Source organism: Misgurnus anguillicaudatus, chromosome 17, assembly GCF_027580225.2.
Source record: "Misgurnus anguillicaudatus chromosome 17, ASM2758022v2, whole genome shotgun sequence".
Classification (NCBI taxonomy): Eukaryota; Metazoa; Chordata; class Actinopteri; order Cypriniformes; family Cobitidae; genus Misgurnus; species Misgurnus anguillicaudatus.
Window position 1 is genome coordinate 9,869,373 of NC_073353.2, and position 15,745 is coordinate 9,885,117.

Genomic DNA, 15,745 nt, shown 5'->3' on the forward strand with positions numbered 1-15,745 from the left:
CAGCTGTATGTGTTTGTGTGTAGAGCGAGCTGCATAAGAATTGCTCTCAGGTCTTCGAGTTATCAACAGAGAGCGGCAATGGTCAGCAGCTTGGACATCACCCAGCAACCTGCAGCTGGAAACCATTCGATAAAATTAAAGATGACTAAATTTATATTTTTTCCTGTGTGCTCCAGTCAAACTTCAGAACTTGAAAACTGGCTCTCTTTTAATTCACAAGTCTTGAATTTGAATTAAAGTGGTCACACTTATTAGATGTTGACAAGAGGAGAAATTCACAGATTTTTACAGAGTAACAAGACCTTCATTTGGGCCCTGTTTACACCTGGGATGTAAAACGTCTTGAGCATGTCCACTTACAAACACATTCAAAGATAGTTACGTACAGTTGTGGACAAAAATGTTATCCCCCTTGGTAAATATAAGCCAATCATTTTTGGAGTTTTAATTAAAAAAAAATACACATATAGTAGCTATATGAATTTTTGATTTTGATTTTATGAAAAAAATTTATTTTTGCTTGTGTAAATTGAAATTAGAACTCCAGTTTTGCAAACTACCTTAATTCAGATTCAAGGATTGAATTTAAAAGTCATTCTTAGTTCAGTTCTGAATAGCACACAATCCTAGTACGCTTTTTAACTCTGCTAAACGCAGCTTTTCTCTTTTTGTACAATCTATTCTTTTCATTCTTTTAATATTCTAAGAAATCTAATTTTCTGTCTTCATTGACCGTGATTGAACATTTTACGTCTCTTTATTTAATCCTATAGATAGAAGTAACTATAAACAGTTACTTGGTGCAATGGATTACTCTTTCCTGTGTGCTTATGCTATAGGCATGTATCTCAGGTAAGAACAGACCCTAAACACTAACCACCTAACCCACAGCATACTAAAAAAAGCAGTGAGACAAAAGAACATACCATGGCTCGACGATAAACCAACAGTTTCAAACCATTTGATCACATTGCTGCTAAATGGATTAAACTATATTTAATTATTTTACTTGTATGCACCAGTATAGATATTATTAAACAGAAATATTCATCTATATTTACTAAAATAGTTTAGTAAGAAATAAATAAAAAATTCCACACAGGAACTTCCTTTAACATCTTTAGTGATGATGCAGATTAGTTTAAACTGATTTGTGATCCTGCCTGTGAAAACCCAGCTTAAGTCATTTTTTGTGATTTACTGTTTTATACATAAAATCATTCTAGATAATGTAAATAGCATTCTGTGAAAAAAATATAGTAAGGTCATATCAAAGATTGAAATCAATGTGAAATCAATTATTAAAATCAAACTTTTATTCTCATAATCAGATTATGAGACTTGAACCTGGATTTCACAGATAGGGTCACAAAATGTATCAAAATTGCATCCCCATATCATTTTTCTTTTAAGTTAAAGTAATGAAACTATTTAAAAAAATAATTGCATAAGGTCACATTTTAGGAAACTTAATGGCCAAATTAAAGCACCATTAATTCATTTCCATAGAGTACCGCAGGGATGACATATTTTTGTAGGCCAACCCCTGAAGTTTAGTTTAGCGGTTCCCTCGCTAAGAGGTCCATTAATTTTTCTCATAGACTTTTGTATTGTCACAGAAAAGTTTTGTGTTTAACAAAAGTTTATGACACTGTCACATTTTTTATCCAACAAGTAAATAGTCACAGATGAACACAAGTCTAAATGCATTTGGGTCAATGATGTGACGTTAATTATTTTGTGTCCGTATGGTTCGATTAAATGTAAAAGGGTTAAAATTTCGAAATAAATTTGCAGATTACTTGCATACATTCTCTCTTTTTTTTTTTTTTTTTTTTTTTTTTTTTGAGGACTTGTTTATTTGATTTTGAAAGAATTATTGGGGCGATAATTGCAAAAATGTCAATGTCGTGTAACCGGTCTGTGTCAATTGCTGTAACTATAATATATTCATAAAAAATGTAGAATAAAATATAATCGTCTATTTTAGTCTAATATGATTTTTTTTACATGCATTTTTACAACATTTGTCAAAGATTATTTATAAAACAGAGCTGTTTTCAGCATATGTCAGGACAAATATTACAAAGATGCATTAAAATTTACATTTAGACATAGCTAATAAAAATATATTTTAAAATATTTTTTATGATTACGCTTACATGCCATAAAGGTGGATAAAACATTTAATATTTCTCATTCTTTGGCACAATTGGCTTGGCGGTTTGACATGTTCAGGTCCATTCAGTCTTAACTTTCATAAAAATTGTGCAAATGTAATTTTTTATTGCATAAAATTAACATAAATGCACTTTGTGCATTGAAATAAACCTGATGCATGCTTTTAAAATGTTTTTTAAAAAGATTTTTGTATTTCTCATCTTGACTTCAAAATTCATAAAAGTCGTGTTCATCTGTAAAGATTATCTTGTTGGACAAAGCTGGTAAGTGCCATAAACTTTTGTAAAACACAGAACTGATTTTTTTTGCGATAATTCAAAAGTCTATGTGAAAAATAAATGAGCTTTTTAGTAATAGTGTAGGTTGGCCTACAAAAATAAGTCATCCCTGTGGCACTATTGTGATAACGTTGCTTAATATTGTGTGTATTAGTTATATTTTTAATATTGAAAAAGGATCATTTTCAGGATCAATTGTATATGAGTAAAACAATCATTCTGTCTTTCTCAGTGGAATCATTGGAGAGCGTTTGCCCATTCGTCTGTACCTGACTGTGGGCATGTTGGCCAGTGGCCTTTTCACCTCACTGTTTGGACTGGGATACATCTATGACATCCATAACCTTGGATTCTATATATTTGTTCAGGTGAGAATCTTGGCCTTTTATGTGTTGTTTATCTTTTGCTTTTTTTGTAAACCCTACTTTTAACGAAGTTACACACCTCTTCTCTATAGGCTCCAGTTAGCACTGCTTTTAAGGGGTCATTCATTACCACAGTGCGTGTATCATTAAATATTCATGTGCTTTGTAAAGCCTCAGAATGTTTTAACTAACAACTAATTTTTGTCTGTCAACAGGTGGTCAATGGTTTGGTTCAGACCACTGGTTGGCCTAGCGTTGTCACTTGCATCGGTAACTGGTTTGGCAAAGGCAGGTAAGAGGCATAATACACCTAGTTTATCTAAACATATGAGCATATGTAGTCCTTTATTCCCCATTGATTGTTTATCCACATCATTTTAATGGCGCATGATGTTAAATAATATGTTTATGTTTTTAGGAGAGGTCTCATCATGGGTCTGTGGAACTCGCACACGTCAGTGGGGAACATTCTGGGTTCTTTGATTGCCGGATATTATGTGTCCTCTAACTGGGGTTTGTCTTTCATTATCCCTGGAGTTATCATTGCTGCCATGGGGATCGTCTGCTTCTTCTTTTTAATCGAGCGTAAGTGTTTTGAACATCTGATCAGGTCTTTATTCTCAGGTTGCCAGACAATATGCATATTTTATGTCGGAGACATTAGCTGGCGAGTACTGCATGTTTTGCACTGTGGTACTTTTATGCAATTGAGATATGACTTGTGATATCCTCCACTGTGTATGTATGTATGTGTATGCATTTTGTTATTACTATTGTTTATTACATGGCTTTTTTGGAATACTTCATTCTGATTTGTCAGCCACAACATTTTAAGTTATCTTGACTGGCATTACTTCTATGTTTATTGTATCAGTCACCTATCTTTTCTACTTCTCACATAAACACAATAACTTTGGGTCGGGGTCACGATCACTTTATTGAGGTTTATATATATATATATATATATATGCAAATAAACTTTATTGTTTTATTATGAAGCTACAGTATACACCCTCTGCATTATTTATCCATGAAAGTGTATGTGGGTGCAGATGTATTGTAGCAGGATTTGAAGTGTTCTTGTTTCTTTGATGAGCTCTTATATTGTATGAATCCCTCTGTATCTTCAGACCCTAATGATCTCAAGACTGCCTGTGCCCAGAGCTCAGCTCCAAGTAATCAGGTAAATTCACTGGATTATTTATATATTCAAGTCTTTGTCACCTTCACATTAGTTATTATGTTTCCTTTCGGGTCTGAGGGTTAAATAACATCACTGCTTATGACGCATTCGTGCGCTGATGCAGTCGCTATGACGACGCCTGAGTCTCAGTATAGCGAGAGGTGCTCATCCAGTGCAGAGAGAATTGAGATTTGATTTTGATCCAGGAGCAGTGGCTAATCAAAAGCGACAGAGACATTAGTGATGGAGAAAGAGGTTGACAGCTGCAGAAAATGTAGATTGACGCCTCTTTTCCTAATTTTGACTGTGTGTGGAGGATGAATTAATCAAATTCAAGAGGAACTTCAAACATTGCCGCTGGCTGATGCATAATTATTGATTGTTTTTATATTGTTTACCTTAATACCTTTTGAATTGTTTCTAAAGGATCCTTAAATATTCATAGCGGTCAATTAATTACAATTAACTTGAGGTGTTACGTCTGAATATTTTGGTCTAGGATCAAGTTGGAAGGGCTTGCTTGAAACGTGATCATTTTATAAATGTTTTGGTCAATGCATTATTTTGACACTTCCATTGTAGTATTTAACTCTTTCTCTGCGATCGTTTTTTTTTTTAGAGAGTTGCCAGTCAACACGAGCATTTTTTATGATTTTCACAAAAGTTTAATGTCTTCCAAAAAATGTTCTTCTTTAAATATATAATCATACAATATATCAAATGAAAGTACAGACTCTCTGCTTTCATCCTACCTTCATTTGTTCTCTTTTTATCACTTCTTAAATATGGGTAGGTTTCTTCAAAAATTTCAAATTTTGAGGAAGAAAGCTGAGATAATTGTATTTTTGTAAAGGACTTTTTAGAGATCAGGTTCAAAACAATGATCAAATTACATACACAGAGTTTTTACTGTTTCTGATTTATGTTGCATAATTATTAATCGCGATTAATCTGTTGCAGAGAAAAGGTTTTTGTTTACATCATATATGTTTGTGAATGTGTATAATAACGTTGTATAAATAAATACACACACATGCATGTATATATTTAAGAAATGTTTACATACTTATATACATTTGTATATTTATGTATAATTAATATTATATAAATATAAATACTATATATATTTTCTTATACTTACATATTTATATATACATAATTATTATTCACAGTTCACACAAATATATGATACAAAAACCTTTATTCTGCCATAAAAACTCGTCATTGGCTGGAAAGCGTTTTCTCTTGACAAAATAACTCCTCATTGGCGGGAAAAGAATTAAGAGACTATAGTTATTTCTGAATACGACAATAATAATAATAAAATAAAAATAAATATTATTAATAATAATTGAATAATTTAAATCATGCGTGATGAATCCCTCACAGCATATACCCAAACTAGCTTTTGTAGCTCAGTATACACTCTATAAAACAATGCACATAGTGTCTGTGACATCACCCGTAGGTTTCTCTGAAGAGCTTTTTTGCAGCCCAAAGTGAGTGGAACCATCTGTCGCCAACTTGGCAGCACGTCCCAGTGTGTCTCTCCCTGTTAACCAAAAATGGGCAAAGAGGGGGAACATGTTTGGAGATGAGGTACCTGGTCACCTCGCTTAATGGTAGCAGCAGTGCCAATACACCTGTCACTCGAATGACCATGCCCCAATTATGCAGAACTTTAAGGGGGAGTGTACACCAAAGCGTTTAAACGTGGCTAAAATTGCCAGGCAGACGCCGTTTGTGGGCACTTGCCAACATATTTCAGCCAGGCGTTTGGTTGCTACAGCCTAATAATTCTGCTTTGTTGATAAGTTATTAAACGATGCACCGGTTGGTTGTTGTGATATTTGCCCCGTTCCTCCTCCACTGTGATTGGACGGCCGAGTGAGTAGTGACATTGACGAGGTAAGCGTTCATCCAAAGTTGAGCATTTTTCAACTCTGGGCCCTGAGCGCGGAGAAAAGGCTTAATATCATTTAAACGGATGAGTTACAAAAAAAACTCATCCAGAAGGGCAAGATAAGCTTTGTATTTTTTTCTGCTGTAAATTTTGCCCAACATGGAGCGTCAATGAGATTGACTTCTTTTTGGAGCCTGTCTCTAATGCCCAGCCGGTGAATTGCAGTTTAAGTCACTTCCCCTGTTGGATTTAAGAGACATATTGGTTGTTTTCTGGCAAACGGTGTGAACTTTGTGTTTTCTCTCAGAAACGGAATGGTGTGAATGGACACAAAGGCCTCTACCTTCAGTACAAGCAAGGAGCTAAAACACAGGTTAGCATCTCTGCCTACCCCTCTCAGTCACTCCCTTATAATAATGATCATATTTGGTGGTGATTTGGTCCCGTCTCTGCGGTTGTTTTGTTAGAGCTGGGATACAGAGCTTCTGCTCGCACAGGAAAGCGTTGAGGTGTGCGTTCCTGTACAGCAGGTCGTGGTGGTGAAAAGTGAGGCAGAACCATCAGCCATCAGCTTCATGGGGGCTTTACGAATTCCTGTGAGTGTTGTCCATTAATCTTTTTTTTTTACTTGGTTCATCGTATGACTAATGTTTGTCCCGGGGTGTGTTTGCAGGGCGTAGTGGAGTTCTCTTTATGTTTGCTGTTTGCCAAGTTGGTCAGTTATACCTTCCTTTTCTGGCTTCCTCTTTACATCACTAAAGCAGGTAAGAGAAACCCACAAACTTCAGACATTCACATAGTCATTGTCAGACATTCATGTTGAGTCATAAATATTTTTTCATTTTGAAATTCTAAAAATTTAAACTAACACGCATTTCCTGTTTTTCAGCTCGACTTGATGCCAAAAAAGCAGGAGACCTGTCAACTCTATTTGATGTTGGAGGCATTGTTGGTATGCAAAGTTATACGTTCTTTTGTTTGTTGTGTTTAATACAAGGTGTGGGCAGTAGGACCGCACCTTATGTTACCTAACATCATGTTAGTGATTTGATAAACATATCCCAGTCTGTGTAAGTTCATGTTATGTGTACTGTTAAACAAATAATACAGCAAATCTAAGACAGCGAAGCCATATTTTATAATGTTGCACAGTACATACTGCATACCACCCAGACTTATTTAACATAACTTTTTGTGTTTAGGAGGCATCCTGGCAGGAGTGATCTCTGATAAGTTGGGAAAGAGGGCCACCACATGTGCCGTGATGCTTCTACTAGCTGCGCCTACACTGTATGGATATATTTATTATACAGATAAACATGTACAAATGTGCTTTTGACAGATGCTTTTATCTCAAGTGACTTACAAAGCATTTAAAGGGACACTCCACTTTTTTTGAGGGTGTGCTCATTTTCCGGCTCCCCTGGAGTTGGGCATTTGGTTTTTGCCGTTTTGGAGTCCATTCAGCTGATCTCTGGGTCTGGCGGTACCACTTTTAGCATAGCTTAGCATAATCCATTAAATCTGATTAGACCATTTGCATCGCGCTAAAAAATAACCAAAGAATTTCTATATTTCTCCTATTTAAAACTTGACTCTTCTGAGTTACATCGTGTACCAAGACCGACAGAAGAGTAAAAGTTTAGATTTTTAGGCAGATATGTCTAGGAACTATACTCTCATTCTGGCGTAAAAATTAAGGACTTTGCTGCCATAACATGGCTACAGGAGGCGCAATGATATTATGCAGCGCCCAAAAATAGTTCCCTTGGTATCTTTCAATTGAATAGCAGTGGACTATTTTTGGGCACTGCGTAATATCATTGCGCCTGCTGCAGCCATGTTACGGCAGCAAAGGGCTGATTATTACGCCAGAATGAGAGTATAGTTCCTAGACATATCGGCCTAGAAGATCCCAACTTTTAATTTTCCGTCGGTCTTAGTACACGATGTAACTACAGAAGAGTCAAATTTTAAATAGGAAAACTATCGAAACTCTTTGGTTATTTTTGAGTGTGATGCTAATGGTCTAGTCAGATTCAATTAATTATGCTAAGCTATGCTAAAAGTGGTCCCGCCAGACCCGGAGGTCAGCTGAATGGATTTCAAAACGGTAAAAATCAAATATTTAACTCTAGAGGAGCTGGAAAATGAGCATATTTTCAAATAAAGTGGAGTGTACCATTAAGATGCATTTTATCTGTAGGCTATGATATTTGTGCTGTTAATGCAATGCTTTGTGTCAGTTCTCTTAGCATTGACTGTGGTATGTTTTTTTTTTTTTTGTTAAGCTGTATGGCTTCTCTATGATGAGTCAGTTTGGCATTGGTCCCACTATAGGTAAGAAATCATAATTTTGTCTTTAAATATGAGCATTTGACCCCTTTTGTTTTAGTTGATTGATGTGTTTAAATGAATTGATTAATGAGAAATGCGTCTTAAGATGTTATTAAATGAAAACAGGATAAAGAATAACCCATGTTGTGTTTCTGTTGTTTAAGTGCTTGTTTCCTGATATTTATGTTATTTTCTATAAAGGGATGCTGCTGGTGTGTGGTGGATTAGTCAATGGACCATATGCTCTCATTACAACAGCTGTCTCTGCTGATCTTGTAAGTATACCTGTGTGCAAATACGAAAAATCCCTTTTTTAATTTCTAATGTGTGAACTCCTAAACATAAAGGGTGACTATGGGAATTATGTAATTTTAAAAAAGTATAAAAATTATGTATTTATGGTCCAAGTCAACCATTTCAATACAAAGAACAATTGTTTCTAACTATTTCAAACATTGAGACATCCATGCGTTCAGATCAAAAGGCTTTGATGTTACTAAAAACATTTCAGTCAAGTGACTCTAAACTTTTAAATGGTAAATGCTAATTCATGTTTTGATGTTTTGTTTTATTAATAACTAGGGCACACACAAGAGTCTCAAGGGCAATGCCAGGGCTCTCTCAACAGTTACTGCTATTATAGATGGGACTGGATCAGTTGGTAAGCACTTTGTTACTGACCTATCATCAATCCACCAAGTAGTATTGCGAGAGATTTGTTCCAGTCTCAGGCATTTCAGTCCTGTATCTTTCATGTTACACAGGTGCTGCTGTTGGACCTTTGCTGGCCGGGCTGTTGTCAACAGGAGGATGGAATCGAGTCTTTTACATGCTCATGACTGCTGACTTTTTTGCACTTCTGGTGAGTTTAAACTTGTGCTGATTGTGTTTCCAAGGATTTACAAGAATAGTGGTAATACTTTACATTAGGGTTCCATTTGGCCGCATTCGGAGCAAAACTAACCCATGATTTACTCACCCTCAAGCCATCATATGTCATATGTCCATCATCTTTCAGACAAACACATTTGGAGTTATTTTAGTAAATGTCCTAGCTCTTCCAAGCTTTAATGGTAGATCAGGGATCAGAGAACAACTTCTGACTTTGAAGCTCAAAAAGTGCATCCATCCTTAACGACGGCATCTTGGACTCAAGCGATTTACGAGAGTCACTGCGCAACGCACCTATGGCAACCAACGCTCACTACGCTACAACTGAAGCATGAATCCCGTGAATCCAAGATGCCGTCATTTAGTGCTGCCGCGAATAGTCGACGTAGTCGACGTAATCGACGATGAAAATTTGTCGACGGCAATTTTTTTAGTCGAGGAGTCGCATATTTATTTTTTTCCGTCTCAAACGGTCCACTGTAATTCTGTCTCATGTCTCAAATGGCTCAATGTAATTCACCTCCACACCAGTCTGTGCGCTGTGCGCGCCCTGCTGGTTAATCTGCTACGCGATCATCTTTTTTCCCTCTCCCCCTGCCTTCACTGCTTTAATTTTGAAAAATTGGCGGTGGCAGGCGAGTCTATGGAATTATGAGTCGGAAAGCTTCCGAAGTATGAAAGTATTTTAAGCCAAGTTGTGATAAAAGAGTGGTCTGTTACACCGTGCCAAGCGTCGTTGGCTTATCACGGGAGCACAACGACAATGCACGAGCATATCAAACGAAAACACTCGGGAGTTATTGACGATACACCCACAGAGAATAGGACAACGTAAGTAACTGTTATATGATTATTAATGAAACGGCGAGCTAGTCAGTACTGTTTTATTAACTCTTTTGAGAAGAACAATGATTCTGTCTTTGGATGTTAAAGGCTATCAGTGTTTGCTCGTGATTCCGCCACGGAATCAACACTGGACGCAACAAATAGATTTTTCATGATTCCCATTTACATTTTTATTTTACTATTTTAAACGGCTCAATTCATTGTTGCGAGTGTTCAGCGCGTCTCTCTCTCTCTCTCTCTCTCTCTATCACATGTTGCTTGCAGCGCCTCGACCGCGCGCGCCTCTCTCTTACGTGACAGTGAAAAGGTGGCAGTGTTTTTAATGTACTTTCTTTTTTGCGTAAACGTCAACATTCACAGATGTCTCTGACAAAGACGACTGATCGAGTTAACATGACTTGAAGAAAGATTAGCAGTAGTGTGAGTCTGTGTGCGAGTTTCTCCCTCCCTATAATGCTGTATGCCGTGTTCTGTAGTCTATGTAACAACAACAGTGTATTCTCTTATATTTCTGAATTTGCACCGAATTGTCTGCGCTATATCACTCGCATTTAAAATCAAGAAATGGCTCAAAACACAACAACAATTATGAGAAGAGCAACAGCAGTAAAGCTACAATGTAAATGTATGGTGATTTTTGCATATCTAAATCAGGATTTTAGCAGCAGTTAAAGGAACAGCTGGTTGGATAAAAACGAGGTGATGGGTCATGTTTAGTCACTATTTTATAGGCTACAACAGAACAGATAATATGTAAAATAGCATTCAGTTGTGTTAAAATGCAATATAAGATCAAAGAGTAGAAGTGAAACATTTCATATTTCTGTTAAGCATCTACTTTGCACTGGAAGTTTTTATTATTATTTATATTGTTTACATTGTAATTTTTTATTTGGTAACATTTAAGTTATTCATATTGTTTATGACACCGGTGGGTTCAAAATAAAATGGACACAATGAAATAACAAACACTTGAGTTTTTTTTTAATTAGTCGTTTAGAATAGTCGACTATTCGAAAAATTAGTCGAAAGATTAGTCGTTAGAAAATTAGTCGTTAGTGGCAGCACTACCGTCATTACCGGAAGCTAATTTTGATATTTGGCTGGAATATCGCTTTAACTATGTTAGTTAACATGAACTTATCATAGAACATATTACTTTTAACATGTACTTATAACATTTTTGACATTGTTTCTAATATTAGTAGTTTTTAACATGAATAAAAATCAATTAGAGAAATTGAGTAACACTTAAGATTGTATTTGTTAACTCTTTCCCCGCCAGCGTTTTTTAAAAAAAAGTTGCCAGCCAGCGCCAGCATTTTTCATGATTTTCACAAAAGTTTAATGCCTTCCAGAAAATTTTCTTCTTTAAATATATAAACAAACAATATATCAGATGAAAGAAAAGACCCTCTGCTTTCAAACAAAAAAAAAACGTTTTATCCTACCTTCATTAGTTCTCTTGTAATCACCTCTCAAACATGGGTAGGTTTCTTCAAAAACACCCAATTTTGAGCAAAAAGCTGAGATAATTCAATTTTTGCGAAGGACTTTTGATGGAGATCAGATGCAGAGCGATCTTTAAAACATACACGGAGTTCTTTCTCTTTCACGTGAGGCGCTACTTCCGGGTTGTATAAGTTGCGGAAGTCACCTGGTGGATAATAGCGGTATTGCGGAAAGACGGAAAATCTCGTCATTGGCGGGGAAGCGTTTTCTCTTAATTGACGAGATATCTCGTCAATGGCGGTGAAAGAGTTAAGTAAGGGATAATGTATAGGCAGGCGGTTGCTGTCGAAGAAATAAGCGAAGCGGAGTATCAAACTGAAGGGACTTATTTCACGATAACAGCCGACTGCCTGTACATTACTCCGCTTATTACATGGCTATTTACCTCATAAATAAGGTAAGGAACATTAAATATTGATTTAAAATATTTTATTTGCTAATATATAAGACAAGACATTTAAATGTCACAATCAATCACGCTATTTGGTTTATTCATTTGTAAATATAATATATTTATATACATATTTATATTTTATTTTTGTGTAATATTAAACTGTACCTGTCAAAATAATTTGCAGCATTCAGGTTACCGTGTGATTTATTAGTTTTGAACGGTTGTTATTTGAGAATAACAAACCTGCAAATGTCACAACTGGCCAATCAGAATCAAGCATTCCAATGAGTCGTGTAATGACATTAGTAAATGCATTAGCTAACATGAACTAACAATGAGCAACATAGTTTATCAGCATTTATTCATCTTTGTTAGTTTGCCCCTATACAATTATTCATGTTAGTTCATTGTTCAACAAATACAACTTCTTATTTTAGAAATGTATTAGTAAATAGTTGTTTATTGTTAGTTCATGTTAGCTAATAAATTAACCTATGTTAACAAATACACCCGTAATGTAAAGTGTTACTGTACCAACGGTTGTATTTGCATTAACTAAATTTAACAAACTGTTAAATTTAACAAATGTTAATTTAATGTTAATGAATGAGACCTTATTGCAAAGTGTTACAAGTAAGGATGCATAACGATTAATCACGATTAATCTATAGCAGAATAAAAGTTTTTGTTTACATCATGTATGTGTGTGAACTGTGTATAATGATTATGTATATATGCACACATGCATGTATAATTTTAAGGAAAAAAATATATTTATATATTAAGTATTTATATATAATATAAATTATACATAAATATACAAATGTATGTACACATGTAAACATTTCTTAAATGTATACATGCATGTGTGTGCATTTATCTATACAAAGTTATTATACACAGTTCTCACATTGTATGATGTAAACAAAAACTTTTATTCTGCTATAGATAAATCACGATTAAAGGAATATTCCATTTTCTTAAAAGAAAAATCCAGATAATTTACTCACCACCATGTCATCCAAAATGTTGATGTCTTTCTTTGTTCAGTCGAGAAGAAATTATGCTTTTTGAGGAAAACATTGCAGGATTTTTCTCATTTTAATGGACTTTAATAGAGCCCAACATTTAATACTTAACTCAACACTTAACAGTTTTTTTTTCAACGGAGTTTCAAATGACTATAAACGATCCCAAACGAGGCATAAGGGTCTTATCTAGCAAAACGATTGTCATTTTGACAAGAAAAATAAAAAATATCCACTTTTAAACCACAACTTCTCGTCTAGATCCTGTCGTGATGCGCCAGCGTGACCCCACGCAATACGTCATCATGTCAAGAGGTCACAGAGGACGAACGCGAAACTCCGCCCTAGTGTTTACAAGTGTGTTGAAAGAGGATCCTTTCGACGTTGTTGAATGTCAACTGATACTAATTAATGTCTTTGTGTCAGTTTATTGTTTAAAATGGTCCGCAAATTTGCGTTTTATATATGTAACACGTGACCTCCGTATGTCACTACGCATTTGCGTTAGGTCGCGCTGGACCGGACCTAGACGAAAAGTTGTGGTTTAAAAGAGCATATTTTTTGTTTTTCTTGTGAAAAGTGACGGTCGTTTCGCTGGATAGGACCCTTATGCCTCGTTTGGGATTGTTTGTGGTCCTTTGAAACTCCGTTGAAGGAAACTGTTGAGTGTTGAGTTGAGTATTGAGTGTTGGGCTCCACTAAAGTCCATCAAAATGAGACAAATCCTGCAGTGTTTTCCTCGGGGAGCATAATTTCTTCTCGACTGAACGGGGAAAGACATCGACATTTTGGATGACATGGTGGTGAGTAAATTATCTGGATTTTTCTTTTAAGAAAATGGAATATTCCTTAAATTGTTATGCATCCCTAATTACAAGAGTAGTTTTGATTGCAGTAAATAAAAAATCAATCATGTAACCCAGTTATTTTTCTAGAGAACACAATCTTTTTTTATTTCATGCACTAAATAAAGCACCGCAAAAGTAGTCCATATAACTCATGAAGTCACGCTTAGCCATAATAGCATAATATTTGGTGTTGTACTGTCCACTAAATGTTTTGCTTTGTTTCTTAGCTGTTGCTGAGACTTGTAACGAAGGAGTTTTGCTCTAACAAGAACCGTCCAGGAGTTGCTGTGGAGTAAGTGATGCCATTTCTCTGTCCTTAATTGATTGCTTACTGTAATCACCACTGTATGCATGCAAAAGCAATGCATTAGTTCAATTGAAGTGTCTATTTTGTTTTCAGATTTAAAGAACACTGAGTACTTTGCTCTGGGCGAGTGTAAAGTCATCAGTTATCCGACCACTTCTGGAGCACAACTTGAGTTTGGACCAAAACTTGACTGAAACCTGCGTTTAGTTTTCTGGATTTGGCTTTGCAATGGACAGTACAAAGAGACGTTTTATTCCCTTTTCCAGATGAGTAAATATCTGACAGCTAAATAGCTTAGAAGAAGTATTTTCATAATATAGGATATTTTTCATATGGTTTGAAGCTTTACATTGTCCTTGAAAGGGTAAACCTGAACACATGTACAGTACATGACTTGAAGAGTCAAGTTAAAGAATGCACACTTGCACAAATAAAGGTAGCCCACCCCTCCACTTTTCTGGTAATAAGGGGAATCTAAAATACAGTGTAATTTCTACTCCTAGAAAATGGACCACTGCCAGGCACTTCGTTTAAATAGAAATTCATTATGCCTTTTTATCAGTAAAGCCAGTGGAGCTAATATTGTCAGTTTTCGGCTAAATCTATATTGTATGTATCTTCCTTTCTACAAACCAAAGCCGATCTTTTAGTTGTTATATAAACTTCAATGTATTGTATGTTTGAACCTGTGTCATAGTACATAGATGCAATATGTTCTGATCCTGTGTTTGTATAAAGATGATCCACTTTAATCTGTTATTTGATTTGTTCACTTTGCCAGATTTAGTTTTTTTCGTTTATTTAATTTTATATTTATTTATTTCTGTTAGTCTTTTACTGCAGACCTGTGACTTGAATATTGTGGAAGATCCGTTTATGAAGGAAGATTTGTGAGTTTAAAAAAAACACACTTTCGGTCCTCTGAATATATTTATCTGTTCAAAGTTCGGGTTGCTTTCAAATGAATTATAGAAATTATACAACCTCTCTCAGTGAATGATTTGCTATTTGATGTGTATATACTGTATATACACACACACACACTACTTCCAGCATCAAAGTGAACATTATCCTTTATTCTGTCTGTGTGAAATAAACCTGTGTAAAACCCTGTTGACAGGATTTAATGTGTTACTGTATGAATATTTAAATTGTATTTTAAATGTTCAGGGTAATGTAGCATTTTTGCTAGATGCACATGCAGATGTCTGTTTTTTAAAGCTGGACCTCTTATATAACCATATGTTCCACATGTGTGCGTCTGTCCTTATAGGACAACACACTTTAGATAATTGACTTTATCTGTATAATGTATGGAAAGTACTGTGGTGTAATGAGATATGAAAAACATTGTGCCTTTTTCTTTTTTCTTTTATTCTGTATGTCTTTCAAGTGTTTTTAAATTATTTTCAGCTGCTTTACAGAATCCCATGTGACAAATAGAGATTTGGAAAGTAGCCTATCTGTACTATGTTGCTATGTGTATATAAAGGCCATTTTGAATAAAGTAAACAAAAACGGGGCTTCTGTAGGATGTTTGCATTTTATATTTTTTTCTACTGGAAATGAGTATCAGAGATAATATGAAGAGTTTCGTTGCAAAACGAGATTAATCCATTTTTTAACATTTTTGTCAAACATTTTTATTATTATGTTATCATGTTATTATTTT

The 15,745-nt window shown here is 35.2% G+C and overlaps 1 protein-coding gene across 2 annotated transcripts in view; it reads left to right on the forward strand.

The window, feature by feature from the left end:
* slc37a1 (solute carrier family 37 member 1) overlaps positions 1-15,595 on the forward strand; it is a 25,178-nt gene extending 9,583 nt beyond the window's left edge. For both annotated transcript variants that reach the window (XM_073854961.1, XM_073854960.1), the window contains exons 4-20: positions 24-128; positions 773-852; positions 2,692-2,827; positions 3,040-3,116; positions 3,243-3,409; positions 3,955-4,007; positions 6,218-6,283; positions 6,378-6,506; positions 6,584-6,674; positions 6,800-6,862; positions 7,113-7,198; positions 8,202-8,250; positions 8,449-8,522; positions 8,830-8,908; positions 9,012-9,109; positions 13,994-14,058; positions 14,167-15,595. In XM_073854961.1, coding sequence (XP_073711062.1) covers positions 24-128; positions 773-852; positions 2,692-2,827; positions 3,040-3,116; positions 3,243-3,409; positions 3,955-4,007; positions 6,218-6,283; positions 6,378-6,506; positions 6,584-6,674; positions 6,800-6,862; positions 7,113-7,198; positions 8,202-8,250; positions 8,449-8,522; positions 8,830-8,908; positions 9,012-9,109; positions 13,994-14,058; positions 14,167-14,182 — 1,434 coding nt within the window. In that variant the 3' untranslated portion in view covers positions 14,183-15,595. The remainder of the gene's footprint in view (positions 1-23; positions 129-772; positions 853-2,691; positions 2,828-3,039; positions 3,117-3,242; positions 3,410-3,954; positions 4,008-6,217; positions 6,284-6,377; positions 6,507-6,583; positions 6,675-6,799; positions 6,863-7,112; positions 7,199-8,201; positions 8,251-8,448; positions 8,523-8,829; positions 8,909-9,011; positions 9,110-13,993; positions 14,059-14,166) is intronic.
* Positions 15,596-15,745: the final 150 nt, after the last annotated feature.